Source organism: Pongo pygmaeus, chromosome 3 (assembly GCF_028885625.2).
Source record: "Pongo pygmaeus isolate AG05252 chromosome 3, NHGRI_mPonPyg2-v2.0_pri, whole genome shotgun sequence".
Lineage (NCBI taxonomy): Eukaryota > Metazoa > Chordata > Mammalia > Primates > Hominidae > Pongo > Pongo pygmaeus.
In genome coordinates, this window is record NC_072376.2 from 4,748,617 (window position 1) to 4,775,394 (window position 26,778).

Sequence of the window (26,778 nt, forward strand, 5' to 3'; positions counted from 1 at the left end):
TCAGGATTAGGTACAGGACTCTCCAGAATGCCCCTGCACTCCTATCCGTACAATGGTGGGGAGAGGCGGGTGGCCGGTGATCATTATGGCCTCTTCTGGCCCTGACACTTCTCAACGCCAGCCCTCCCAGGACCCCAGAGCCACACAGAGAAAGAGAAGGAGCATACCTGTCTCTGCTCCCAGCCCCACTGGCTGCTGCTGAAAGGCGTGTCCGCAGGGGACTCATCTGTGCATATACTTGTCTTGCAAACACAGTCATGATGACAGCACAGTGTGGTGGGCTTTCAAGTTCTGCGCCCCGGATTTCTCCCTGACTCTTAGAAACACCATCTTTAAACACCTGTCTTACAGCGTGTCTTAGTCTTATTGCATGAACCAATATGGTAGCTACTGGCCACGTGTTTATTTAAATTAAAATGAATTAAAATCAAATAAAATCTAAAACTCTGTTTTGCATGGTGCTGGCCATGTTTCGGGCACGCAGGGACCGCGCAAGCTGGGGGCAGCTGTGCTGAGTGTGCAGGTGGGATGCATCCTACGATGGGGTGCTGGCCTCTGATTCGCTTGTGCAGGGGATTTGAGTGAGTCACAGGGGGTGGGGCGTATGTATTTCTGCTTTTTATTCCTTTTCCCTTAAAGATGGCATTGAGAGTGTTTCCTCGGATGTCAAATTATAAATGTCAAAAGCTTGGGGAAATGTTAAAAGGAAACATTTCCTGCCCCTAGTGCCTACACGCGCCCACCATGTGTGGTCCTCCAGGGCCTCTGCCCCCAGCCTCAGGTCCCTGGATGGGCACAGCCTATAGGGGCGCTGGCAGCCCAGGTGGGGGAAAGCTGGGGGCAGCCAGGTAGGATGTGTGGTCTCAGTGCAGCTCAATGAAGCCCCACAGACTGGTGGCTTCTAAACAATAGACATTTATTTTTCTCAGTTCTGGAGGCTGGAAGTCCAAGATCAGGGTGCCAGCATGATCGGGCTCTGGGAGGGCCCTCTTCTGAGCTGCAGACAGCCACCGTCTCCTCGCACCCTCACGTGATAGAAAGAGCGAGGCAGCCTCTGGCCTCTTCTTACAATGGCACTCATCCCATGATGAGGGCTCCACCTGCAAGACCTAATTCCTCCCAAAGGTCCCGCCTCCAAATCCTATCACACTGGGGTTTAGGATATCAGCATGTGAGTCTGGGGAGGGGACACCACATTCAATCCACGGCTGCGGCCTTGGGCTAGACAATGACTTCATCTCTTTCCTGCCTTAGAGCCAGGGCAAGGAGACCAGCTGTGCAAGGTCACTGGAGGTTTAGTGCATTCGTGTTTTAGAGCCTGGGAGCACATCGGGTAACCAGCAGGTCCCCTGGTTGAATTAAAATTAAATAAAATCTAAAACTCTGTTCTGCATGGTGCTGGCCATGTTTCGGTATGCAGGGGCCATGCGAGCTGGAGGCAGGCAGCTGTGCTGGGTGTGCTGGTGCAACACATCCTACGACGGGGTGCTGGACTCTGATTCGCTAGATAGAGACACATCTTCTTGTGGTCACACCCACCTGGAAGCTCAGAATGTGACCTTGTTTGGGTGTTTCTGTATGTAATTATGGTAAAGATGGAGATGAGGTCATTGTGGATGAGGGCGGACCCTAAATGCAGTGACTGGTGTCCTCTTAAGAGACAAAAAAGGACACGCAGAGACACACAGGGAAGATGGCCTGTGAAGGTGGGGGCAGAGACGGGGGCCCTGAAGCCACATACCAAACGGCACCTGGAGCCACCAGCAGTGGGAAGAGGCAGCCTGAGCTCACTATACCCCTGTGGAGAGCAGGGCCCTGCTGGCACCTTCATGTCAGACTTCTGGCCCCCAGAACTGCGAGAGAATCGGTATCTGTTGTTTGAAGCCCCCATTTCAGGGAACCCTGGTGCAGGCTGTCACTACCAGCACGCGGGGCTGTGGGGGTTGTGAGCTCACTCTTGCTGTCCCTACACATGGAGGAAGGGTCAGCAGATGCTCCCTACCCCCACCACTCCTCCCCCACCCCGAGCGCCTTTTCAGAGCCCCTTTCCCGGACGCCTGGGAGACAGGTGTGTCTCTGGCACATAGTGTGGCAGGAGTCTATTTCAGTGTGCTGGGAAGGGCTTGGCTCTGCCCCTCCCCGGGCAGAGGGTGGCGGCTGCCACGTGACCTTGTGGGAGCCCTATGGGCCGCAGGGGCTCTTCCCCGGTCCACTCCTGCCCGAGCCTCCGTGGGTGCCAGGCCTAGCCACGCAGAGAGAGAGCCGCCGACCCGCTGGCCCTTCACAAGCAGCCACGCTCCATGGGGGTGCCAGGGGGAGACACAGGTAAAGCCCCAAACTGCGCTTTTGCCCAGACCATCTGGCTGGGAGCCATGAGCTCCATGAATCAGCTTCAGGGGTCTGGCAGGAAAGGACGGGTCCAGTCAAATTGTGCCCTGCGAGAAGGTTGTGAGCACCAGCGCCACGGGCGCCAGTGGGTGCAGGCTTTGGGGGCGCTCTTTATGGGCAGCACTGTGGGGTGAGGAGGGTGACCCCATTGTACAGGTGAATCAGCTAAGGCTGGGGACGGGAAGAGTCTGGTCTAACCTCACATGGTGCTAGTATCAGAGCTGCATCTGGACTCCAGCACCCACTGACCACAGCGTCTGGGCCTCCCTCCCTCCCTTTTCTTTTTTCCTTTAAGCTGGTGGTTCTCACCCACAGGCAGCTGTGCTCCTGTGCTCCCAGGGGGACATGTGGCAATGTCTGCAGGCATTTTTTTTTTTTTTTTTTGGAGACAGGGTCTCACTCTGTCACCCAGGCTGGAGTGCAGTGGCATGAACATGCCTTACTGCAGCCTCAACCTCCTGAGCTCAAGTGATCCTCACACCTCAGCCTCCTCCCGGGTAGCTGGAACTAAGGTGCACGCCACTATGCCTGGCTAATTTTTGATTTTTTTAGTAGAGACAGGGTCTCACTTTGTTGCCCAGGTGGGTCTTGAACTCCTGAGTGTAAGCAATTCTCCCATCAGCCTCTCAAAGTGCTGGGATTACAGATGTGAGCCACATGCCTGGCCATCTGGAGACATTTTTGACGGTCACAGCTCAGGAGGGTGTGCCTCTGGCATCTGGTGGGAAGGGGTCAGGCCACCACTGAATGTCCTGAGGTGCACAGGACACCCCGCAGTAGGACCTGCCTGACCTGGTGTCCTGTTTGGGGGAACAGCATGAATGCTGCAGCTCCCCTGATATTAACATAAAAGACAGGGCCCATCAAGCTCCTTAGATATGAACGACCAGCAAGTCCAGTAACTCCAATCCTGCGTGTTGACCAGGCGGCCTGTGGGGTGAAGGTGATGGCAAAATTTGGGGGGCTAGGGAGAGAGGAGAAAAGGGGGGCAGGGGGAGTGAGATGAGGGGAGAGGGAAGGGAGAGGAGAGAGAACAGTGGGGAGGGAGCCCAGACCCCTGGAAGCAGAGCAGGGGGTACACAGGGGAGGGGGCCTGACACAGTGCCAGGGCCTCCAGCGGCTCCCTCCTCCCTCTGAAATGTTCCCCACTCTGTGTGGGCACGAGGCCTGGTGCCCAGCAGGGCCTCATCTCTGGGCAGCCAGACCAGAGTCTTCCCTCCCTGGTGCCCTCCTTCTGGCCTGTGGGGTCTGCCCTGCGTAGAGGAACTGGGAGTCTTGTCCATAGCTCCCCCGTCAGCGCCTCACACTCTGAAACTCCGTGGAATGTTACTGAAGGGAACAGCCCTGGCTCGGGCAGTGGCAGTGTCCCTGGAGTCCAACCCATGAAGCTTCAAGCCCTGATTCTGCCTGACCTCACTGTGGGGCCTGGAGGAGACACTTCCCTGCCCATGAGGCCCCCAGAAAAAGCGGGTTGGCTGTGTGGCTCCTCCCTCCCAGGGTGTTGTGAACCAAAAGAGGAGACACGCAAGTGTGTTCCCAAAAGCTGTGGGTCCCCCAAGGCTGCCCACGCACAACCGAGTGTGAGTTCTCCCTCCTGCCCAGGACAAGCTGGTGTGGCCGGGGTGCTGGAGCGTTCTGAGGACAGCCGTGGGTTCCCAAAGCGAATAGCAGGTGACAATGTCCGTGTCCCAAATGGAATTTCCATGGCAGAGGCTGGGCAGGCCTCTCCAGCTCAGCTGAGTCTTCAATGCCTTCTCAGGCCCACTGTACTTCCACCAACTGTGGACAACTGTGCTGGACGGACTGTCACACTGATGGCAGAGCCAACCACGACCATCCCGGAAGCAGCCCCGGCACCAAGGCCCCAGGCAAACCTGTGGCCATCAGCACTGCAGATCGACTATGCTGGATGGACCAGACCGTCAATGCTGATGGCAGAGCCATCCCAGAAGCAGCCCCGGCACCGAGGCCCCAAGCAAACCTGCTGCCATCAGCACTGCAGATCACGATTCACATGCGAAGCAAGGGTATCCACAATTAAAACTAGCAGTCAGGTAGATGCGATTCTATTTGTGTAAAATTATTCATGTAAAATTACAGTAAAACCAAAAAACCTGCAAATCTCTTAGAAGAACACCTGGAAGTGCATCTTCATGACGGTGGATCAGGCGAGTTTCTTAGAAAAGACGCCAAAGCACAAGCCGTCATAACAAGACATAGATGACTGGATTTCATCAAAAACCTCTGTGATGATAAGACATTGCGAGAAAAGTGAAAACACAACTCACAAAATAGAAGAAAATCTTTGCAAATTAGCAAGCTGACACGGGACTTGTATCTCGAATAGACAAATAACTCTCATCTCTCAATCCTATCAAGACAACCAAGCTAAAAAATGGGCAAAGCATCTGCATCGACATTTTTACAAAGAAGATTCCCAGAGGGAGAATCTGCACGTGAACCATGCCCAGCATGATTCGCCCGCAGGGAACGGCGCATCAGAATCCCAACGAGACACGATTACAGATCCGCTAGGATGGCTGGATCAAAATCGCAGGCACACCCAGAGCGGGCTGTGGGGATGCATAGAAATCAGAACCCGGTGTGGAAAACAGTCTGACCGTTCCTTGAAAGGTGGCACAGAGATTGACCACAGGACCCAGCAACTCCACTCCTGGGTATCTACCCAAAAAACATGCAAACCTATGTCCACACGAATATTCACACTCGAATGTTCATAGCTGTGTTATTCATAATCACCAAAAAGTAGACACAGCCCCAAAGTTCATCAACTGACTAATGGATGAGCCAAATGGGGTCTGTCCGTACAACGGAATATTTCTCAGCCATCAAAAGGAACGAGGCACTGACGCCCGCCGCACCGTGGATGCTCCCTGAAAACATGACGCCGAGTGAAAGAAGCCAGTCGCAAAGGACCACGCGGTGTGGAATTCCGTTCGCATGAAATGCCCAGAGCAGGCAAATCCTCAGAGACAGACTAATGGTTACCAGGGGCTGCGGAGGGAAAACGGGAGTGACAGTAAAGGATGCAGCTTTTCTTTTCGGGGTGATGGAAATTTTCTAAAATGGATTATAGTGATGAGCACACAGTTCTGTGAAATACCAAAAGCCATTGAGTGTGCATTCCAAACAGGCAAATTTTACTGCTATGTGAGTTATATCTCAGTGAAGTTATGACTTTCAGATGTGTACACCGAGCACTTCTGCAGAGCTGGGTAGGCTCCGTGGAGCTGCTGAGAGTATTGTTTCTGAAAGCACATCGAGGTGCTGCCTTATGAGAAGATAGATGAATTATTCTAGGATGCGATGTCATATCGTATGTCCCAGGTGTGTGAGAGTGTGTGGTTTTTGTTTGTGGCCTACAGAAACGCGTGGTAGAGCAGCCACTGAGCTGTTCAGAGTGGTCGTCTCAGTAAAAGGGAAGCAGGGGATTTTAAATTTTCCTTCATCTTTGATGTACTGTTTGGGTTTCTAGCCATGAGTAGCATTCCTTGGGTCATCAAAACGAAGTTATTTTTGTCATTGAACCCAAAGGAACCGTGTCTCCAGAGGTTAGCAAGGATCCCGGGCAGGGCTCCCACCCTGTGCCACCTCCTGCCCCAACTCTTGGCCTGTCTGGGTGGAGCCGGGACCTTGTCACCCCAATTGGGCTGTGTGACCAAGTACCGGCACACCCCTGCCTGCCCATGTGTAGACCTGCAGGCTTTGGTGTGTGAGCAGGACCCTGTCAGTACAAGGACGATGCCCCCAGGAGACCCGCTTTAAGGCAGGGGCTGGCTGCCTCTGTCGTGCAGGTGGTTAGCGAATGCCACAGAGCCTCTGCGGCCAGTTTCCCCTGCCCGGTCCGGCTTTCCCTGGGCTCCAGGCCAGCCATCCCGACGACCAGTTTTAATTAGACATGCCAGAAATGCTTCCCTCACACCAGCCTCCCTTGAATCAGCAGATCAGGAGGACATGAGAAGGGTCAGGAATTTGAGGGGGAGACGGGAGGGCAGACAGGCAGAAAACCAGTTCCCTGACATAGAGGCCCAGGCTCCACGCCCCACCCTGCCAGTTGAAGGCTGTGTGATCTAGCCAGGTTACTGAGCATCTCTGAGCTGGGGTTCCCTTGCCTGCAGCCTGAGGTTGACAATGCCTCTCATGCCAGTTGGAGATGGGGCTGGTGCTGTTGTGCCCACACCATGCCTGCACAGGGGAGGGTCAGGCAGGGATTAGAGACCCCAAGTAAGGGGTGCCAGCTGCCAGGGAAGAATGCTCTGAGGATCCCAATTAGGATTAAGGAGTCCAGACCCGGGCAAAGAGGTCTTCCTCCAGCAGTGCTGGGACACGGTGCTGGGCTTTGAGGGCATTAACCACGCACAGGGGACTGCTCCACACCAGGAAGAGCAGCAGCAGATGGGAAGGAGGTTTGCAGAGTGGGAACACCAGGGGAGGAAGGCACGGCCTCCGGGAAGACGTCCCACACAGGTCAGGTCCCAGACAGATTTGCCACCCCTAGGGCTGGTTCGCCCCTCACCCCTCTCCCTCTCCCATCCCCTCATCCACGTGGTGGGGCATGGTGGAAAGGGCCAGGGTCAGAGAGACCTGGGTCCCAGCAGCCTGGGGAGGTGCATCCCTGCTTGGAACCTCTGTTTGCCCATCCGTAAATGGTGAAGAGATGACAGGTCCCAGCTGTGCAGGATGAAAAGAATAATTGGACTAAAGTGGCAGGTACCATGTAGGGTCTGACAGTGGATGGTGTTAAGAAGTGAATGTTCATGTCCCCCCAGCATTCACACTCGGAAGCCCAAACCCCCAGGGTGATGGTATTTGGAGGAGGAGCCTTGGGGAGGTGATGGGGTTTAGATGAGGTCGTGAGGGTAGGGTCCTCATGATGGGACTCCTGCCCAGAGTACTCTCTCTGCCTCGTGACAACACAGTAAGAAGGTGGCTGTCTGCAAGCCAGGAAGGGAGCCCTCACCAGGAACCAAGTATGCTGGTGCCCTGATATCAGACTCAGGCTCCAGAACTGTGGGAGATAAGTGTCAGTCTTTTAAGCCACCATATCTGGTATTGTTCTGGCAGCCCACACGGACCAGGACAGAGGGTGTCCCCTGGGAAATGGAGGATGGGAGCTGAGGACAAAGTGGGGGACCTCTCCAGCTCTCTGTGGCCATCCTTACCAGGCCATTCGGATATGATGGAGATGCACAGGGGACAGCTAGACTCCCCATCCAGGTTGGTGTGGTGTCTCCAGGTCAAGGGTGGCCCCATCTTCAAAGGTCTGGGCAGGAGTGGGTTGCAGCTGAGGTATGGCCAGTATATGCTTGGGGGCATACTGGCAGGTCTCCCAGCCCGCCAGGTCCCTGCACTGGGGACATGTACCACAGCAGCTGCCTGGAGAGAGAGTGGGGTCCCTGGTGGGACTAGCTCAGCCCCTCAGCTCCTCCCATAGAGGGAGTTGAGAGCTGGCTTGAGGTCTGGGCAGGTCTTGGTCTGGTGCCCAACTGTGTGGTTTTGCCATTTGCAGCTCTGTGACCTGGGTTGTGGGTGGAAGTGCTGAGTGCAGTCCCTGGTGTTTGCCTGGACACAGGAACTGAAAGATGACGTGACATGGGTTATTCATCATCACCCCCCCATCCACTGGACAGTGCCCTGCGGTCACTCAGAGCATTTCCTGTTTCCTATTAGATTTGAGAAATATTCACTGGGCATCTGCTGTATGCTGAAGGCCTAGAGGAGGTCACCTGTTGGACCAGCGTGGCCACTCTGGCTCAAGGCAATGAGATCCTGGGGGACGAGCCCTGGGCTGGGAGCCTGCAGACCCGAGCCTTGGTGTTGGCCTGGACACAGACTTGCTGCGTGACCTGGGCTGGGCTGCCCTGTCTGCCTCTGTGTAGGGGGTGGGGGGGAGTCAGCGTACATGCTCTGAGCCCTGACCTTCCGGGACGCCTCCCATGAGCTCCTCAGATGCCCCTCGCTCTGGAAGGGCTGCACTCTTCTGGTGATGGAATAATACCCTCCAGGACCGTGGGTGCCGGGGGTGCCTGGGCCAGCGGCTGGAGGCCTGAAGAGTCCTGGAAGCAGCAGGAGCTAGGCTGGCATCTGCCTGGAGCCCACAGCCAGCCTGAGCGGGGATGGCAGCCCAGTACCGTCTCTCCCAGCTCTGCCCCTGGAAGGAAGCCCCCACCGGACACTCACACAAACTCCTGCCAGCCCCGTGTGGTCACTGTCACATCACCGTTCTCCAAAAGCCCGGCCTCGGGTAGGATCAGTGTCCCACTTTGCAGATGGAAAACAGGCTCAGGGAAGTGACCAGGGAGCCAGCCAGTCCCCAGCTGGGCTCTGAGGCCAGCTCTGGCTCTTCCCGCCTGCAGGGATGGCGCATGGACAGGCCCCCACTTACCATGGTTGGACTACTGTTTTTTGATTTTATAATGTTGCAAAAACAATATGCATTCAGTAGAAACCATACTTTGAATTTTGAATTTTGATTTTTTTCTGGGCTAGCAATCTGTGGTACAGTACTCTTACGTGAGACAGTCAACATTGGATTATAAAACAGGCTTTGCGTTAGATGCGTGTGCCCAGCTGTGGGCTGGTGTAGGTGTTCTGAGCATATTTCTGGTAGGCTGGGCTGAGCTGTGATGTTCGCTAGGTTAGGTGCAGTCAGTGAAGTCTCAACTTAGTGATGTCACGAGCTTGCCCCGGGTTCATCAGGACGGACCTGCATTGTAAGCTGAGAAGTGCTCCTGCTGGTTTCCCACACTCCCACGACAGAGCACACAGATGGGGGCTGGACTGGCAGATGTGCATCCTCCCACAATTCTGGAGGCCAGAAGTCCCAGATCAAGGTGCGGGCAGGGCTCGCTACTTCTGAGGCTGCAAGGAAGGACCCGTCCCAGGGCCCCTCTCCTGGCGTCTAAGTCGCCATCTTCTCCCGCGTCTTCACATCGGGTTCCCTCTGGTTTCCCATGCTGCCACGACAAAACATACAGACGGGGGATTGTCTGGGGTTGTCTCTGTGTCCACATTTCCCCTTTTTCTGACACCAGTTAGATTGGATGAGGACCCACCCTCCAGATCACCTTGCTTTACCGTAACGACTCCTTTGAAGACCCCGTCTCTGAACACAGTCACTTGCCGAGGTCCTGGGGTTAGGACTTCAACATGGACATCTGGGGGTCCCGGTTCAGCCCACACAGATGGCTCGAGCTGCCCCCTGGCACCGCTCTTGCTTCCTGCCACGTCCTCTTCTGGGAGGAAGGGGCAGCGTGGCCGCTCGGCTGTTTTTCTCTTCCTGCCTCCCGGAGGAGAGGCTCCTCTCAGGCTCTGAGGGCCGCCAGGGACCCTGCCGCCCTATGTCTGTGCCTGTCGCTCTGTGAACAGAGCCTATTTGTGGCCAAGAGTGACTTTATCCTCATGGGCCCCTGCCTCAAAATAGGAAAATCACAGGGCTTTCATGCCAGAAGGTGCTGTAGGACACCTCCACCCGCAGGACTTGAGCACACACCCCAGATCTGAGCGGAGGCGAAGGGTCTGCTCTTCCCACTGAGCTGGGAACCCCTCCCCTTACCCCTTAGCCTCACTCGGGGCTAGTAGAGTTTCAGCCTCGCAAAAGCCCCAACCTCACAAAGGGTCCAAGCAACCAAACCCTCTGGAGCCAGGGCCCAAGAGGAAATTGTTTGTTTGATTGTTTGTTTTTAAAAGACAGGGTCACTGTTATTTGCAGCACTGTGCAAAGTATCTAGAAAATGGAATCATTTTCTTTGGTGATTTTAAGATTTTTTAATAAGAAGGAAGCCCAGGCTGGGCACGGTGGCTCACGCCTGTAATCCCAGCACTTTGGGAGACCCAGGTGGGTGGATCATGAGGTCAGGCGTTCAAGACCAGCCTGACCAACATGGTAAAACCCCATCTCTACTAAAAATACAAAAATTATCCCGGTGTGGTGGTGCACGCCTATAATCCCAGCTACTCAGGAGGCTAAGGGAGGAGAATCGCTTGAACCCATGAAGCGGAGGTTGCAGTGAGCCGAGATCGTGCCACTGCACTCCAGCCTGGGCAACAGAGTGAGACTCCCTCTCAAAAAAAAAAAAAAAAAAAAGAAGAAGGAAGCCCGAGACCTTTGCCATAAGACTACACGTCCTCTCCAGCCTCCTTTGGGCTTCTAGATCCTTCCATACCCAGCACCCCCAACTCACCTCACCTCAGAAGTGAGATTGGGGCTCTCTTCAGCCCCACACCCCACACTGAGACACGTTTGAGACCAGTGATCGTGCCGGGACAAGAGTGTCCTGGGACTGCCTGAAGCTTGCTGGGCCACTTGTTCCCCAGGCCCAGCACAGGTCTCTAGGGGAGCCCTGGCACCGCGGGGCTGTAGACAAAGCCAGAGGCTCATCCTGTTTCAGAGAGGTGCCCTGACTTGCTCAAGGTCACCCCATCAGTGGACCCAGGTAGACAACGGACAGATCCCCTCACCTGGTGAGTTTTTGCATTTGTAAAATAAGGATAATTTTCTTAAAGTTAGGGTGCAAAGAAGGGCGCTCAGGTCCTGAAGGCTCCAGTGCAGAGCTCAGCACAAGAGTGAATCATTGTCTGTGAATACGCTGTGGGTACAGAGGGGGCATTTGACGTGGGCCTGGAAGGACAAGTAGGGTCTTCCCAGGTGAGATGGGCACACAGTGCTCCCCGGAGCAGGAATGGTGGGAGCCCAGGCTGGTGCCGGGACTGTCGAGGACAACTTTGGGAAAGAGTGTGGGATCAGAGGGCAGTGAGGAAGTCAGGGAACCAGGTGGGTACCAGGCTTAGAGTGCTGGTTTGGGGGCTGGGCTGTGTTCTCTGAGGAGCCATGGAAGGTTCCTGAACAGCGGAGGGGCCTAAGTGAGGGGTGCAGCTTGTGCTTGAGGCCACCCTCCCAGATCTTGCCACCTTGCCAACTTGGAGAGCTTGTCTTGGGGACTCCATCATGCTGACGGCCCCCTCGCGGTGAGGCCGACTCAGACTAGAAACTGGGCTGGAGGGAAAAGGGACCTACCCCAAGTTTTCCAGCAAGACAGAGGCCTCCCTACAACCCTGTGGGGTTGGAGGACGAGTCTCACGGGGGCCAGCTCCTGCCTGAGCTCTCAAGAGCCTCTAGACATGAGTGTGGAGTGCTCTTCTGGAACTGCCCTCTGATGTCTCCCAGGTGGCAGTCAGTGTGCAAGGATCCCTGAGCCCTGGCATGTGTTGAGCTCATGCTGTGTGCTGGGCTCAGTGTCCAGCCTCGGCCTCTGTTTCTCACCACATCACCAAGAGCTCAGTACAGCCATGGCCTTCCTGCGCAGATGGCAGGGAGAGGCTCCAGAGGTGATGACTTTCCCGAGACCATGTGGCCTGGAGCTAGCAGGGCTGGCCTGGACCATAACACAGGCCTCTGAAAATCACCAGGGCTCCTCTTCCTGGGGCTGTGTTTGGCTGTGATGTCCTGCATGAAGCCCAGAGAATGTGGGGCTTGATTCCCTTGAACCGTCCTGAGCTTTACAGTTGATCACTGGGGTGGGGACAACCCATCATCTCTTCCCACAGTGAGCAGCTGGGCCAACAGGATGCTGCATGGGGGGATAGGAGAGAGGCCCACGTGGGAATTGGCCAGGACACCCTGCTTGAATTTAGAGTAAGCGGAGCTGGCTTCTGGAAACATGCCCAGGAGATAATAAAGTCATCCCAGCACGGTTAGGTCTTCTCGGTCAAGCCTAGAATGATGATCACAGGGCATGGGAGAAGAAGCAGTCTTTGGGGCCAGAGGAAAGGTGCGTGGAGCCCAGGCAAGGCTGAGAGGAAGGAAGGCTGCAGTGGTGGCACTGCAGTGGGGGCACTGCAGTGGGTGGAGTCTGCTGGGGGTGGAGCCTCTGGTGGGTGGAGTCTTAGAGCCTGTGGTAGGTGGAGTCTGCAGTGGGTGGAGTCTGCAGTTGGTGGAGTCTTAGTGAGTGGAGCCTGTGGTAGGTGGAGTCTGCAGTGGGTGGAGTCTGCAGTTGGTGGAGTCTTAGTGAGTGGAGCCTGTGGTAGGTGGAGTCTGCAGTGGGTGGAGTCTGCAGTTGGTGGAGTCTTAGTGAGTGGAGCCTGTGGTAGGTGGAGTCTGCAGTGGGTAGAGTCTGCAGTTGGTGGAGTCTTAATGAGTGGAGCCTGTGGTAGGTGGAGTCTGCAGTGAGTGGAGTCTGCAGTTGGTGGAGTCTTAGTGAGTGGAGCCTGTGGTAGGTGGAGTCTGCAGTGGGTGGAGTCTGCAGTTGGTGGAGTCTTAGTGAGTGGAGCCTGTGGTAGGTGGAGTCTGCAGTGGGTGGAGTCTGTGGGTGTGACTTGCAGTGGGCAGGGGCAGTGGGCTGCAAATCAGTCAGTCACAGCTGTCTTTGGAAATGGGTAGCTGAAGAAAGGCAGACTTGGGCTTGAATCCTGGCTCTGCCACTCCTCACCGTGTGGCTTTGGGCTGGTCACTAAATCTCTCTAAGCTTCCAACTCTGCCAAATGGGCAAAAGAATGTCTACCTCCAAGAGTGGCTGTGAAGATTCCAGGCAAAGTCACACCAGGATTTGAAGGGCATTTCCCTTCTTGGATGAAAACGGCAAGTCCCTCCTTTTGGGACTTTGGCTGTGGAGAAAGTGACTTTACTGTCTCTAGAGAGGTCTGGAGCCAGGCTGTGCAGAGATGGTGAGGAGACCAGGCGTCGCCACTGAGTCCCCTCTTCTACCGTCTATACCAGGGAGTTTTTGTATGAGTAGAGATAAAATGCATAAGGCTTATTTGTAAACTGTAAACTGCTATCCTCATCAAACCTAACTTTTTGCTTGGTGGGCAAGTTCCAGAAATTAGATCAGGAGCAGTTTGGAACCTAGTATTTTTTTGGAGCTGTTTCTCCAGAGCAGGGAAGCTGCTGTGATCTGTGTTATGAGCCGCCTAACCTTCCAGAGAGTGAAGACCCCTTTCTCAATGAACTCACATCCTCATGCTATATCCAGTCATTATATTGCTTAAGAAATATTCAGTAACAAAGGCAACTGGGGATTTTGTAACACTTTCTAGCAGCCTTCACTTTTTAAAAATCCCTTGAGCATCTACCTACAACTGAAAACCATAGTACCCGGATGTGCAACATAGATCGAGCCATTTGTCTGCAGACAATCATGGTGTGCAAATGCGTTTACAGACCCCTTGCAAAATCTCCAAGGTCCCCAAGTGGAAACCCACTGATTTAGAGAACCCATTCCTGGGCATCTTGTGTAAGCCCATGTGTGCGATAGCAGAAGTGGGATCGGAGAGTGAGGAGGAGGTGGCCAGCCTTGGGTTTGGAGGGGGAGCTTCTCAGCAGGGTGGCATGGGGTTCCTGCCCTTGGGGGGCATGCACAGAGAGAGCTACATAGAAACAATGTGAGCAAAAGCTTTGCAAAGAGGTCTTCTGATGTCTGGGGCCATCAGTGTGGTGGCATTCTGGTTTTCCATGGCTGCCTAACAAACCACGCCAAGCCTCAGTGGCATAAGACAAACACCCTGTTACATTCACGGGTTGGGAGGGGCTGCCATTCAGAAAGGGCGTGGTGGGCATGCCTTGTCTCCTCTCCACAATGTCTGTGGTTTCACTGGGCTGACCCAAAGGCTGAGAGTGACTCAAGAGCTGGGAGCCAGAATCCTCCACAGGCGTCTTTGCTGAAACTTCTTGCTGGCCATCCGTGGGGACTTCTGCCAGAATAGCGGCATGTGGGCTCCATGCATGGTCACAGCGTGGAGTGGTTTGAGCTTCCTCCCAGCATGGCTGCCGGGTTCCCAGAATGAGCATCCTAAGAAAGCAAGGCAGAAGCCGGGGGTATTTGATGACCCAGCTTGGAAGCTGCCTGGTGTCAGTTCTGTCATATCCTTTTGGTCAAAGCAGTTGCAGAGGTCCACCCAGGTTCAAGGTGAGGGGCTTTAGACCCCATCAGGTAATAGAAGAAGGGTCGACACGGTGTTGTAGGAGAGCATGTAAGAATGGTTGTTGTGATCATCACCTTTGAAGATGCAGCATGCCACGGGGCTTTGCTCAGACAGCCCATGGGGAGCTCAGAGGGATAAGCTCAGAGGCTTCCAGAAGGACACCGTGGGAGGTGCTGAGATGGCTGGATGCTACTGTCGCATGCGGAGGGGAAGATGGTTGCGGGTCAGAGTGAGATGCATAGGTTCATCCTGTTCCCCAAGCACATCTTAGGGTTCAGGCACTGGCAGGGGGCTGGGCCTCCAGGTGAGCCCAGCAGGCATGGAGCCCACTGGCCCTACGGAGGAGATGGATGTCAAAGGATGCGTTCTGTGCAGCAGGCAAGCACGAAAGGAGGAGTGGCTCATGGGCTCAAGTGATTCCCCTCATGAGCTGGTTCGCTGGACAGAAACAGGAGTTTGGCTGCCGATGTCCGGGCCAGCCCTGAGCAGGGCACTGAGGGCCAGGGTGGATGACACCCCAGGAGGTCGTAGTTTGGGGTGACAGCAATGCTGAGAGGGGCATGTGGAGGTCAGGAGCCTGAGGTATTTTCCCATAATCAGTTTCATCTGCACACATCTGCGCACAAGCCCTGCGTCCATCCTCAGGACCCCAAGGCAGAGCCAAGCTGTTTGCAGTCCTCAGGGACCTGTGGTCTGGCCATGGGCAGGTCAAGGACTCAGATGGGAGAAGCCAGACTGCACTTCTGGGGAACTGGAAGAGGGCCAGGTCGTCTCCTGCTGGGCGTTCCAGGGCGCCCCGCAGGTGTCTCATGTCATCATTGAAATAGAGCTGGGCCGGCCCCAGGAGGAGTGTGCCTGGGCCTGGGGTTCCACAGCGCTGGCACCATGAGCTTCCTGTGTGCTCCTGTGCCCAGAACTGTCCGGTGACTGCTTGGGGATGGGGCGGTGCCTGTCCAACACTCGGCCCCATGCTGGCCTAGCTCTTGGCAAGGAGAGAGTGCCCAGTGCGTCTTTGCTTAATGGAGGATTGAACAGAGGGTCACCCTGTCTGGACCTGCAGAGCTCCCTTGCTAAGCCCAGGCTGTGATGGCCGTGGTGAGAATGGGGCCGGCTCCAGAGAGCAGTGTCCTCGGTTCATGGTTATAATTAGCAGCCAGCCCTTAAGTAGGTTAGGAAGGAAGTGCCCGCCTGTGATCTGGCATGATTTTCTAACAAGTAACACTTGGGCAGGGCAGTAGGGAGGCCTGGACCTGCTCTTAAACCGAGGCACGACCTATAAAGTGAGAACCTGAGGGAGGGGACACACTCTAAGGCACGGGCTGGGGTTTGTAAGTCCCCAAAAAGACAGTGTGGCAGGATCCATGAGGATGCAAAGTGCGTGTGCCTGTACCCTTTAATTCCATATTCATAAAATTAGCCCAAAGAAAGCCCTGTGCCCCACGGCAGAGCTGGCACAGGGTGCGTGTGGCCCCGTGGTGTGTGAGAGCCATGCCTATCTCCCGGCAAGGACTGGCTGAGCACATGTCAGCACAGGGCCAGCATCAGCTCTGGTCTCCTCAGCACCTGGCCCTAGGGAGACAAACCCCTCGGGCACAGCCCTCGCCCATGAGGGCTTCCAGGCCAGGGGAGGCGGGCAGGCCAGTGGACAGCAACCGCCCATGTGTCAGGGCTGTGCCGCAATGAAGGTGAGCTGAGCACTGTGATGTGTGCTTGCTCCTGTCCCAGAAGGTGCCTGCCCATCCTCTGAGCTTCTAGTTCGTGTCACCTCCTCCCAGAAGCCCTCCCTGATTGTACACAGGTTCATCTCTCCGCTGTGCCTGCACACAGCCCTGTGCCCCTCTCTGTATTTCTCTGCTCATTGCCATGGTCAGAAGGAAAGGTGTGAAAGGGAAGCTGGAACTGTGTGTCCTGTGACCCGCTCTGGGTGAGCCGGGACCTCTGGAGTTCTTGTGTGCATGTGTAGGCTTAGAAAACTGAATATTATTAGAACATCCTTAGGGCATTTGGAAACCCCAAGCCAGCCATTTGGATGATACAAACAGCAGATGGGGAGCTTTCTGAAATCATCTTGGCGGATGGAGCGGGCCTCCGATAAGAACCCCTGCCATGGGCGGACCCCACGTTTTCCCCTGTGTGAGTACGCAAGGGGGTCCCCTGCCCATTCTCAAGGTGGATTTACCTCCAGAGCAAACGAGGGAAGCAAGAACAAGGCGAGCACAGCTGCTGGTCTTTGGCCAAACCATGAATACATGCTCAGAGGTCCAAAGTTCACTGGGCCCTCAGAGAAGGGTGGAACTAAATATAGATCTGTGGGCACAGATCGGAAATAAACAGTCAAGCAAATCCTCAGCCAGGCGCGGTGGCTCACGCCTGTAATCCCAGCACTTTGGGAGGCTGACATGGGAGGATCACTTGAGCCCAGGAGTTTGAGACCAGCCTGAGCAAGATAGCGACATCCCGTGTCTACAAAAAATACAAAAATTAGCTGGGCATGGTGGCACACACCTGTGGTCCCAGCTACTCGGGAGGCTGAGGTAGGAGGATGGCTTGAGCCCGGGAGGTTGAGGCTGCAGTGAGCTGAGACTGCACCACTGCACTCCAGCCTGGGTGACAGAGCAAGACCCTGCCTCAAGAGAAGAAAAAACATTCCCAGAGATCATGGAATGATGAGGACTCTGCTGTCTGGGTCATGAGAGCTGGTTCGCTGGACAGAAAGAGGAGTTTGCCCCCTGCCTATGCCCTTTTGGCCTGGCACGTCCCTCTTCCTGTGCCTGTCACACTGGTGTGGTGCTGAGTGGCACACCCGTCTCCCCAGTACCTGACAGCGTGTCTGCTCCCGTGTCTGTTGAACAAGTGAACACATGGTTTGCAGCCCAGCAGGTGATGAACGGGGTGAGGGAGGAGGAGCCTCAGACACACCTGAGCTGGGCCCCAGTCTCTTAGCCGCGTGACCATCTGCTAGCCTTGGCATCCTCATCTGTGAGATGAGGATGACCGACCATTCCTGTGGGGCGTGGTATGGAACAAACAAGAGAATGTCAAGGGCTGGGACCGTGGCTGTTGTGTTCACTGCGGTGTCCCTGGGGCCTACAGTGTATTTACTGTCTTGCCTTTTCCTGAAAATGCTTGTGGACTCCCACTCTGGACTGGGAAACCTTGAGTGGACCTCAGAGTCATCGTTTTTCCCCTTTCTGATAGCCACCCCTGGTCTGACCCCTCCACCCTGCGGCCTGCAGGTCTGGTCTCTGAGCTTTGGAGAGAACTCAACTAACAGCTACTGTTCACAGCCACCTGTCAGGCCTTGCACATGGAGCTTTCTCTACTTCAATGGACATTTAAAAAATCCTCCTAAGATAAAGCCCTGATTTACAGATGTGAAAACTGAGGCTTTGCAGAGTTAAATCCATTCACCAAGGTCACACCGCTGCCCCTGGATGGTGGGCCCAAACTGGACCCTGCTGGCTCCCATTCTGGCCGGCTGGTGGCAGACCAGGAGTCCAGCCTGGAGGGGGAGGCAGGGGGATTTCCTGAGAGAAACACATCCCTTTGTTGTGAAGGTTATGTGTTAACGACACCAGCAATCACTTTTGTTATTCCCACTGGGGCTTCTCAAGCCTGGGTTTTCATTATCACGAGGGATTAAATACTCTCAGCCCCTGTGTGATAGATTCTTAGCACTTGAGTTTATGTTTTATGTTATTATCACAGTTAGAGACTTGTTAAGCCAAATTATTGGAGCCGATCTTGAAATTGCAGTGAAATGAACCTGCCACAATTGTGGTTAGTTCCTTTTTAAATTTTTTTTTCTTTTTTTTTTTTTTTTTTGAGACAGGGTCTCACTCTGTCACCCAGGCTGGCGTGCTGTGGCACAATCTCAGCTCACTGCGACCTCTGCCTCCCAGGTTTCAAGTGATTCTCCTGCCGCAGCCTCTTGAGTAGCTGGGATTACAGGTGTGCACCACCATGCCCGGCTAATTTTTGTATTTTTAGTACAGACAGGGTTCTGCCATGTTGGCCATGCTGGTCTCAAACTCCTGACCTCAGTGATCCACCTGCCTCAGCCTCCCAAAGTGCTGGGATTACAGGCGTGAGCCATAGCACCTGGCCTAGAATTTTTAAAATTTTTTGATAGATTTTATTTCTCAGAGCAGCTCTTGGTTTCTCGAAGACACAGAGAGTTCCCGTGTGCTCCCATCCCGTCTTCCCTATGATTAACACCTTGCACTGGTGAGGTGCATTTGTTGTAACTGTACCAACATTGATGTATTCTTAAGCGAAGTTCATACTTTACATTGGGGGCCACTGTTAGTGTTGTAGTTTCTATGGGTTTGGACAAATGTACAGTGTCGAGGATCCACCATTACAGTATCGCCCAGAGCAGCGTCACTGCCTTAAAAATCCCCTGTGCTCCGCTGATCCCAGCCCTGGCAACCATCAATCCTCTTACTGTCTCCTTCATTTTGCCTTTTCCAGCATGTCACGTAATTGGAATCCTGCAGGGGTAGCCTTTCCAGGCTGGCATCTTCCAGCTAGCAGTATTCATTGAGGGTCCCTCCATGCCTTCTCATGGTGTGATGGCATGCTTTTTGTTGGTGAATAATATTTCATCGTCTGGATACACCCCAGTTCGTTTATTCATTCACCTGCTGAAGGACCACTTGAAACTTCTCTTTTTAATGTAAAACACGTGGCTGACTTTGGGCCAGGTTCGGGGGAACAGAGAATGCCACCTGGCCCCTGCTTTTGCACGGTTTGGCTGTTGCCCCCCTAGCCGTCCTCACAATTTGGCAGCTGCAGCCAGGTAAGGAATGAACCCTCTTGGGAGGCAAGTGCACTTACCTACTTGTGGTCCCAGGGCCTGGCAGGAAGGGCCAGCTGGAGGGAAGCCTGTAGGAGCGGCACCTGAGTGGAGGCAGCGGTGTCCTCATGGCACAGTGTCTATCTCCCATCGCGAGAGGGCAGTGCCTCCGCCATGACCCTGCAGCCCCCGGATGCCTCGGAGGCGGCCCCAGCAGGCGAGATTTGGGCCTCCAAGCAAATCCATGCTCTTAGCAGCTTCCCCCAACCCCCACCCCCACCCCCACCCCCGCCACCCCCGACCAAGTATATTTCCAGTCACTTGGAAACGGTGATGTCAGGCCAGTGTTGAAAATAACCATTGCAATTGTGTATTGAGCACTTATTGTTTGCTGGGCTGGTTGCTATGGGAACATTATTGCTCATGGTCCTGGCATCCTTGGGGCCAGGTAACACAAGAAGAAGATGGATGCCTGGATGCAGAGACAGACAGACACCCAGACAGAAGGCCAGGAGTTTCAGGCCTGGATGGAGAGACAGACAGACACCCAGACAGAAGGCCAGGAGTTTCAGGGATTCACCTGAGGTCATAGCATGCAGGCGGCCAGCTAAGGCTGCATCCCAGGCCAGCTGACCCCACCACCCGCGCTGCCCCCCGGGGAATCTGAAGCTGACACTTCTCTCAGGCTGGATTTGGGCCAGATTCCAGTAGCGTGAACCTCTCCCTTGTCAGATCATGAAGAGACGCTTGTGCGTCGTTCTCTTTGTTGCCAATAGATGAGAACATAAGCGTCTTGAAGATGCACAGCCCCCACCCCTGTGAGCTCTGACTGAGCCTCAGATGTGGACCGGGTGCATCACCCGTGTGGCAGCCTACAGGGGCCCCGGTGGCCTGGGCCATGCATGGCCGAGAGAGGCACCATTTGAAGTTCAGTCCACAACTCTAATCCTTGTTCTGCACTGGGAGGCTTCGATTCCAGCCCAGAAAGCCTTCACCTGCTGTACCCTCCCCACCATCTTTATTAAATAACGGATGAGGTGGTTTCTGCAATGACTTTGCAGGCAAAAGGCGTGTGGGACAAGCCTGCCATGGACTCAGCCGGAGTGAGAAAGGCCACGGTGGCCTCCAGCGGCTGCAGACTGAGCCCGCGGGGACCCTCACTGGGCTCTGCTACGTCCAGTTTGCAAAACCGGAGGCAGGCCCAGGGTGGTGCTGAGTTATTTTTCATGCCATTCATCTCCTTTCCCCTGCCTGCTTCCCAGGCCGACCCCTCTCCCTCATCCCCAGGCAGTTGGCACCCACCGCCCTTGGTCTGTGTGGAACGCCTGGCCTGGAAAGACCTGCTGCCCCAGCATGACCCAGGTTCCTCCTCTGTGCTGTCCCGTCACAATTCCATCCGTGGGCAGGGACCCTAGGCGAGGATGGGTGGCCAGATCAGTGGCTTCCGGAACGTGGGGTTCTGGGAACGCATAGGGGCCGGTTGGAACTGGATGGGGAAATGGCCTCCTCTGTCTGAGATGCAGTCGCTGGATTTTTACCACGGAGATGAGGAGAACTTCCAGGCTCAGAGCTCAATCAGTGCTGGCATTTAGCAGTTGTGTAAATATATGTGAGTGTGTGCGTCTGTGCGTGAATACGCTTAGCCCTCAAATGAAGGGGGGCAGGTGTTCTCTGGGCCTGTGCCACATCCTTCGGCCCACCTGTGGTTTCTACTGCAGCCAGGTGGGCCATGCCCTGTCACCTGCAGGCTGCCCAGCCCTGGCATCTGCAGCACCCCTGGCTCTGTACCTCAGAAACTCTCTCAGCCCAGATGCCAGGCAGACCAGAAGACGGGGCTGGGGGTTCCGCCTTGGAGCAGCTCTTGCACTCAGGGGACAGGCAGTAGGGGGCCAGCGCCCCGGCCTCCCTTCCTTCCACGGGATGAGCTGGGACATGCTCTGCAGGGTTTCCTGGATGGCCCCAGTGAGTTCCCTCTCCCACATGGGGAGCAGCTCAACAACACACCTGCCACCAGCTTTCATCTTCCCCACTCCTCACTCTGGCCTGGTGCCTGGGGCCCCCGAAATAGACTATCCTACCCACAGCCTGGTCTCAAGGCCGCTTCACGGGAACCCAGACCAAGACAGGGGGAGCTGGCGTTAGAGTGCTGTGGAAATAAAGGAAGACGTGAGGACAAGTGGAGGCAACTTTCTCAGAGCTGCTGTGGCAAGGGAGTTGGCCACATGGGCAGGCAAGTGGCGGGGAAGCCTCCGAGGGGAAAGGATGGCTCCTGGTGAGCCCCCATGGAGGCTGTCGGCCTCGGGGGACTGGAGGCGGCTCCCGGAAGGGGGGCGTCCCGTGTGATTGGTTAGGAATGTATTTGGCTTTCTCCAAATGATCCTAACTGGAAAGCGGGGGCACGAATTAGGACGGCTGTCAGTTGTGAGTCAAGTCCTGGCCATGTGGGACCGAGTTATTGTTTAGCCTCCTGGTTGTCTCGAGTCTGCCACACAGCTGGCTTCCCAGCTGGGTACTGTGGCCGGACTTGACTCCTGAGCCGGCAGCTGCAGGTGTAGTCTGAGCTCTGCCTTTCTCTGGGCCCGGCCATTGTCTGTGTGTTCAGTCTCTCAATGAGATCGTTCGGGGTGAACTTGGCATGAGCAGAAGGCATGGGGCGCAGCCCTAGCCGAGTGAAAGCCCGCCCTGGGCTGCTGCACTGGGGTGGTCCTTGCTGTTGGTGGCTCTCACTCCCAAACAAGGAGTGGCTGGCAGAATGCAGAGGGGAGGGGCTTGGTGCCTCAGCCCCTGCGTCCCCCACCTGTCTGACAGGTTGACCACTGCATTAGCTTCCCTGGCGTCTGTGACAAGTGACCACAAACTGAATACAACACAAGTTTATTAGCTTCCAGTTCCGGAGGTCACGGTGTCCATCAGATCTTGCTGGGCTAAAATCAAGACAGGCGGTGGAGGGCCAGTGAGAAGGGCTGGTTCCTTCTGGGGACTCCGGAGGAGAATCCTTTCCTTGCCTTTTCTAGCTTCTCAAGGTTCCCACATTCCTTGGCTTGTGGCCCCTTCCTCTGCCTTCAAAGCCAGCAATGTGTCATCTCCCTGACCTTCTTCCACAGTCACGACCTCCCTCTGGCCACAGTCGCATAATGTTCTGTGATGATGTTGGGCTCAGCTAGACAATCAGATCATATCCCATCAAAGCCCTTAACTTAGTCACACCTGCAAGCCCCTCTGGCTATGTCAGGAAGCATATGCACAGGTTCTGGGTATTAGAAAGGGGATATCTTGGGAGCATTGTTCTGCCGACTGCAGCACTAGCCATAGAACCTCCTGCCTGCTGCCTGTGCCTGCCCTGGGGTCTGAGCCTTCAGTCCCCAGGCTGATTCACTCTCGCAGGCCAGCACTTGCCGAGCATCAGCTGGGTCCTGCCTGGGTCCTGTGTGGCTGGCTCTGTGCCTGGCAGAGCTCCACATCCAGATCCTGCACCTCCATCTACCAACTCCTCCTCAAGCTTCAAAGCGATGCCAGCTCGGCCACCTGGTCATCACTATCGCTCACCTGGCGGTCCCTAATGCCCACTGGGAGCCCCTCAAAGGGCAGACCTGAGGCTACTGGGCTGTGGCCCCTGTCCTAGGCACTAGTCTCTGCAGATGCTTTGAGAGAAAGGGGATGAGGAGTGTGTCCCCCTGCCCGGTCCCCAGGAGACCCACAGTCAAGCCCTGTGACCATCCATCCTGACCTGTCCATCCATCCAGCCACTCAACATCCTGTACTATGGTGGCTTTAAGGAAGATTTAAGGGGACAGCAGCAATATTCAGCTACATGTCCCAGGACCCAGAGGGAATTTGAAGTGAGCTCCCCTGAGGACCGTGGCTGCTGTACTTGCAGAAGAGAGGATGTTGGTCCCCGCTGCTGAGGGTTACTGAGCTCACAGAGGGGTGCCTTGTCCCTGAGACCCCAGAGGGTAAGGTCGTGCCAGGTTAAGGCATCAGTGGTTGGGCCGTCTTCCAAGTGGGGAGGTGATGGCCTCATTGCCGCAGTTGTGCATGTGGATGAGAAGCCCGGGCCCCTCCCTGCATGGGGCTACTGTAGACAGGAGCCCACATTGGGGTTTGACCAGATGACCTTCACCCTCTGGCCCCTCACCCCTGCATAATCTGACTCCTGTGGGTCCCCAGGCAAAAGGAGACAACAGACCGAACCCGGTGCCCTCTGCAGCTCGTGCTGGTGGGCGCGGGGCCCGCTGGGAGGGTCAGTTCTGCGTCCTCACACCCCTGCTTTGCTCACCTTTGTGCCTCACACATCCACCCTTGAACACTGCTCTTCTCTTTCCCAACAGTGTCGCAGCCCCAGGCTGCTCCCAGCCCGCTGGAGAAGTCACCCAGCACGGCGATCCTGTGCAACACATGTGGAAATGTGTGCAAGGGCGAGGTGCTGCGGGTGCAGGACAAGTACTTCCACATCAAGTGCTTCATCTGCAAAGGTGAGTGTCCCCCGGTCCCCTGCAGTGTGGCCCCTGAAACGGGCCTCCCAGTGGCGATCCTGGGCTCTCAAAGCCTCCTGGGAAGCTCTGCCTGGGCCTGGGACACTGGAGAACACTCCAGATACAGAATCTTCATAGGAGAGTGGGATCTTTTCAACATAGCCTTGTCACTTGTGGGTGTGATGGAGAAATCGCCAGAGTGGGGAGGGTCAGAGGATGAGGGTCCAGGTCCCCAGGGGTGTCCTCGTGTGGCTGCACCCAGCCTCAGAGAATTCTGGTCTTGTGGCCAGAGGAAGGTGGCCACCTGAGCACTGTAGCCACACAGGTAAATAAACAGTCATGATCAGCCGCATGAACTAAACAGGGGGGACACGCAGGACCTTTGCTGGACCCCAGGCACGTGGGGACCCCCACCCGAAGTAGCACCAAGAACATTACCATTACTCCAGACTAAAATCACTTCAATTTCTCTATGACTATAAAACAGTAATGTAAATAATCTACTAAATTCCAATCATCCTGAAAAGATGAGAAAAAAGCAAAACAAAAAAAAAATCACGTGAGGCCCCGCCAACCGAGATGGCCCATGCCGAGTCTCCCTCCAGCCTGTTCCTCCTTCCTATACAAAGATAACGCATGTGCCGTTGCTAATTTTCTAAAAATAGATTAAAAATAGCACTGGAGGAAGGGATGTGCAAATCAAACCAATGTGATGGATGTCGACCCGAGGAGTTTGCAGTTTTAAAGGAATCACATTAAGGACACTGCAAATCCCTGCTGCGGTTTGGGGCCCCGTGCCTGCCTGCCTTCTGCAGGTTCGGTATGACGGCCCCCTGGGCCATTTGGAGATTCACACTTGCTTAACCATAATGACCCTTGATGAACCCTAGTGCGCTGATGGTTTGCTTTTTTCTGGGCAAACAAAACTAGGAAATGTGCCACAAGCAGATAATTGAGCATCATGATTTTCATCAGGCGTCGCACGGCCCCCATCCAATGGCTGCGGGCTGCATTCATCCGCTCCACAAAGGCTCTAGGAGGCCCTGCTGTGCACCAGGCTCTTGAATGTTCTAAAGACCAGGAAGGCGCAAGCTTTAGCATGGACACATTCGCTGTCTGGTGAGGGAGATAATGTTAGGTAAGGTGTGCAATACGATTTGAAAAGGTGGCTTTTCTATAGTAAAAACCAAGTGTGTGTGTAGTGGGGGATGCCCACAGGGAAGGATTTCGAAGACTCCAGAAAGGACTTCGCAGGGGAGGTGGCGTGCTGGCTAGAACCTCAAGAGAGTAGAAATCTGCCTGGCAGAAGCAAGGCTGCTCCAGACGGAAGGGAATCCTCCTGGCGCCAGCAGCCCAGGGGGACATGTGACTATGTTTCAGAAAGGGGGACACTGAGGTCTGGAAGCACCAGGAGCTTGCCCAGGGTTTGCATTCCAGGCGTGTCTGCAGCCCCGGGCCAGGGTCTTCCCTCCTGGGTTTCTGTGGAGGCACCTTGAGGGTCTCCCGGGTGTGGGCAGGAGCAGGAGGGGAGCAGGTGCTGTCTCCAGTGCTGCCCATCAGAGTGCAGACATTGTCCACTAGTCCGGTTAAAGTCTGCAGGCACAGTCTAAAGACTGTGTGTAGAGTCCTGTTCCTTGAGAAGGAAGCTTGAAAACCAATGGTCTAGAGTCTTCTGCTGCTAAAAGGGGACCATCTGAGAACCGACCCTGGCGCCACTGGCCCTGGAGGAGGTCAGAGTCCACAGCACGGCACTTGGAGCCCTGCAGGGGGTTGGTGACTTAGGGAAGACACTGAGCTCAGCCAGCTCTCCACTGGCCCTGGGACCCCAAGGGGGCTGCACCATTTCTGGCAGGAGTGGGAGTGCCCTGAATCCCTTGGGCTGAGGCAGACCCCAGCCCCACCCTTCAGAGATGCTGAGACTCTGTCCAAGGACATGGGTGACTATCAGGGACATCACTGGGGGCACTTGATGCCCCAAGAATCACCTGGATCCAGGGATTCCCTGTACATCCACAGCCTGGCTCGGCCCTCAGTGAATTCTCCTCATAGCACCCTGACAAAGGTACCCCAGGTACCCCAATACCACTGCCCTGACAAAGGCAGCATGAAGCCCAGTCCTCATGTGGGGACCCAGGGACACCCCCAGGATGGCAGTTCTGGGGGCTACTTTGGAAGAACAATGAAGCGAACAGCACACTCTCCGGCACACGGGGGAAGGATTTGTTTTCTGGGAGTGAGTGCACGAGCTGTGGGTGTGAGTGTGGCCGGCTTCCGTCCTCCCACATTTCCATAAACAAGCAGGTGGTCCACCTGCCTTCCTGAGCCTCGGGATCCCCCTCTCAGGCTGCAGAGCGAAGGGGGCGTGTCAGCGCCAGGGAGCGATTGCCTGGGAGAAGGGGTGGCCTCCGCCCTGGCCTTTCTCTTCCCGCAGCTGGTGGATTTCATGCTTTTCATTAGGGCTTTCCAGGGCATCGTGGGATTTATCTGGTCTAATTTTTTCAACTCTCCATAAAGATACATTTGCCACATTTCTGGAAAGCAAAATCCATTAGATGCCTCTTTTTAAAAGCCTATTTTAAAAGACAAAGGGGAAGCTTGCACTTTATTTGAAAGGATTTCCATAAGCACAGAGCTTGGGCATGCAGCAAAATGCATCAGACCCCAGAGTCAAGTTCATCACCTCCTGTGACCCAGGGGACTCATAGCTGGTGGAAACTGCCCTGGGAACCCCTCCTCTGTCACCTGGGCAGGCCACTTCAGCCTCCTTCAGTGGATGTGGGAATAACCATAACCTCTTCCTCGCCAGCTACAGGTGGTGGGATGAGACAGTGTCAATGGCAGGCTGACCCAGGGCTGGGGACTCACACTCCGTCACCCAAGATGATTAGTGACCATGGACTCCAGCAGTGGCAGGGGTCTGAGGGCAGGCCCAGTGCCAAGATCCACCACGTACCCACCCACAGCCAGTCAGAGTCTCACTCTGTGCCAGGCACCTGTGCCAGGCCTGTTGGCCCTGCAGACGTGGCAGCCAGGGCAGTGACCACCCCTTCTCCTGGGAAAGCTCTGCCTTCAGTGGGTGGCCTCTGTGTTGGAGAATGGCACGGAGTAACTAAGATTTCCTGCAAGCTTTCAAATGAGCTGCACTTGGTTAAGCATGAGGACCGTACAGTCTAGGATTAA

General features: G+C 55.2%; 1 protein-coding gene and 1 long non-coding RNA gene across 22 annotated transcripts in view; one reads left to right on the forward strand and one right to left on the reverse strand.

Moving 5' to 3' along the window:
• Nucleotides 1-26,778, forward strand: part of ABLIM2 (actin binding LIM protein family member 2) — a 190,682-nt gene that overhangs the window by 26,600 nt on the left and 137,304 nt on the right. For all 21 annotated transcript variants that reach the window (XR_008502116.2, XR_010125999.1, XR_010125997.1 and 18 more), the window contains exon 2: nt 23,455-23,598. Coding sequence is in view for 16 of the 21 variants with exons in the window: in XM_054485249.2 (XP_054341224.1) it covers nt 23,455-23,598 (144 nt within the window). In the remaining 5 variants the exon portion in view is untranslated. The remainder of the gene's footprint in view (nt 1-23,454; nt 23,599-26,778) is intronic.
• LOC129035119 (uncharacterized) lies at nt 8,866-19,435 on the reverse strand. The gene is made up of 3 exons (XR_008502117.1): nt 19,168-19,435; nt 17,147-17,332; nt 8,866-9,365 (listed from the first exon to the last, which is right to left on the reverse strand). It is a non-coding gene; the product is annotated as an uncharacterized LOC129035119 (long non-coding RNA).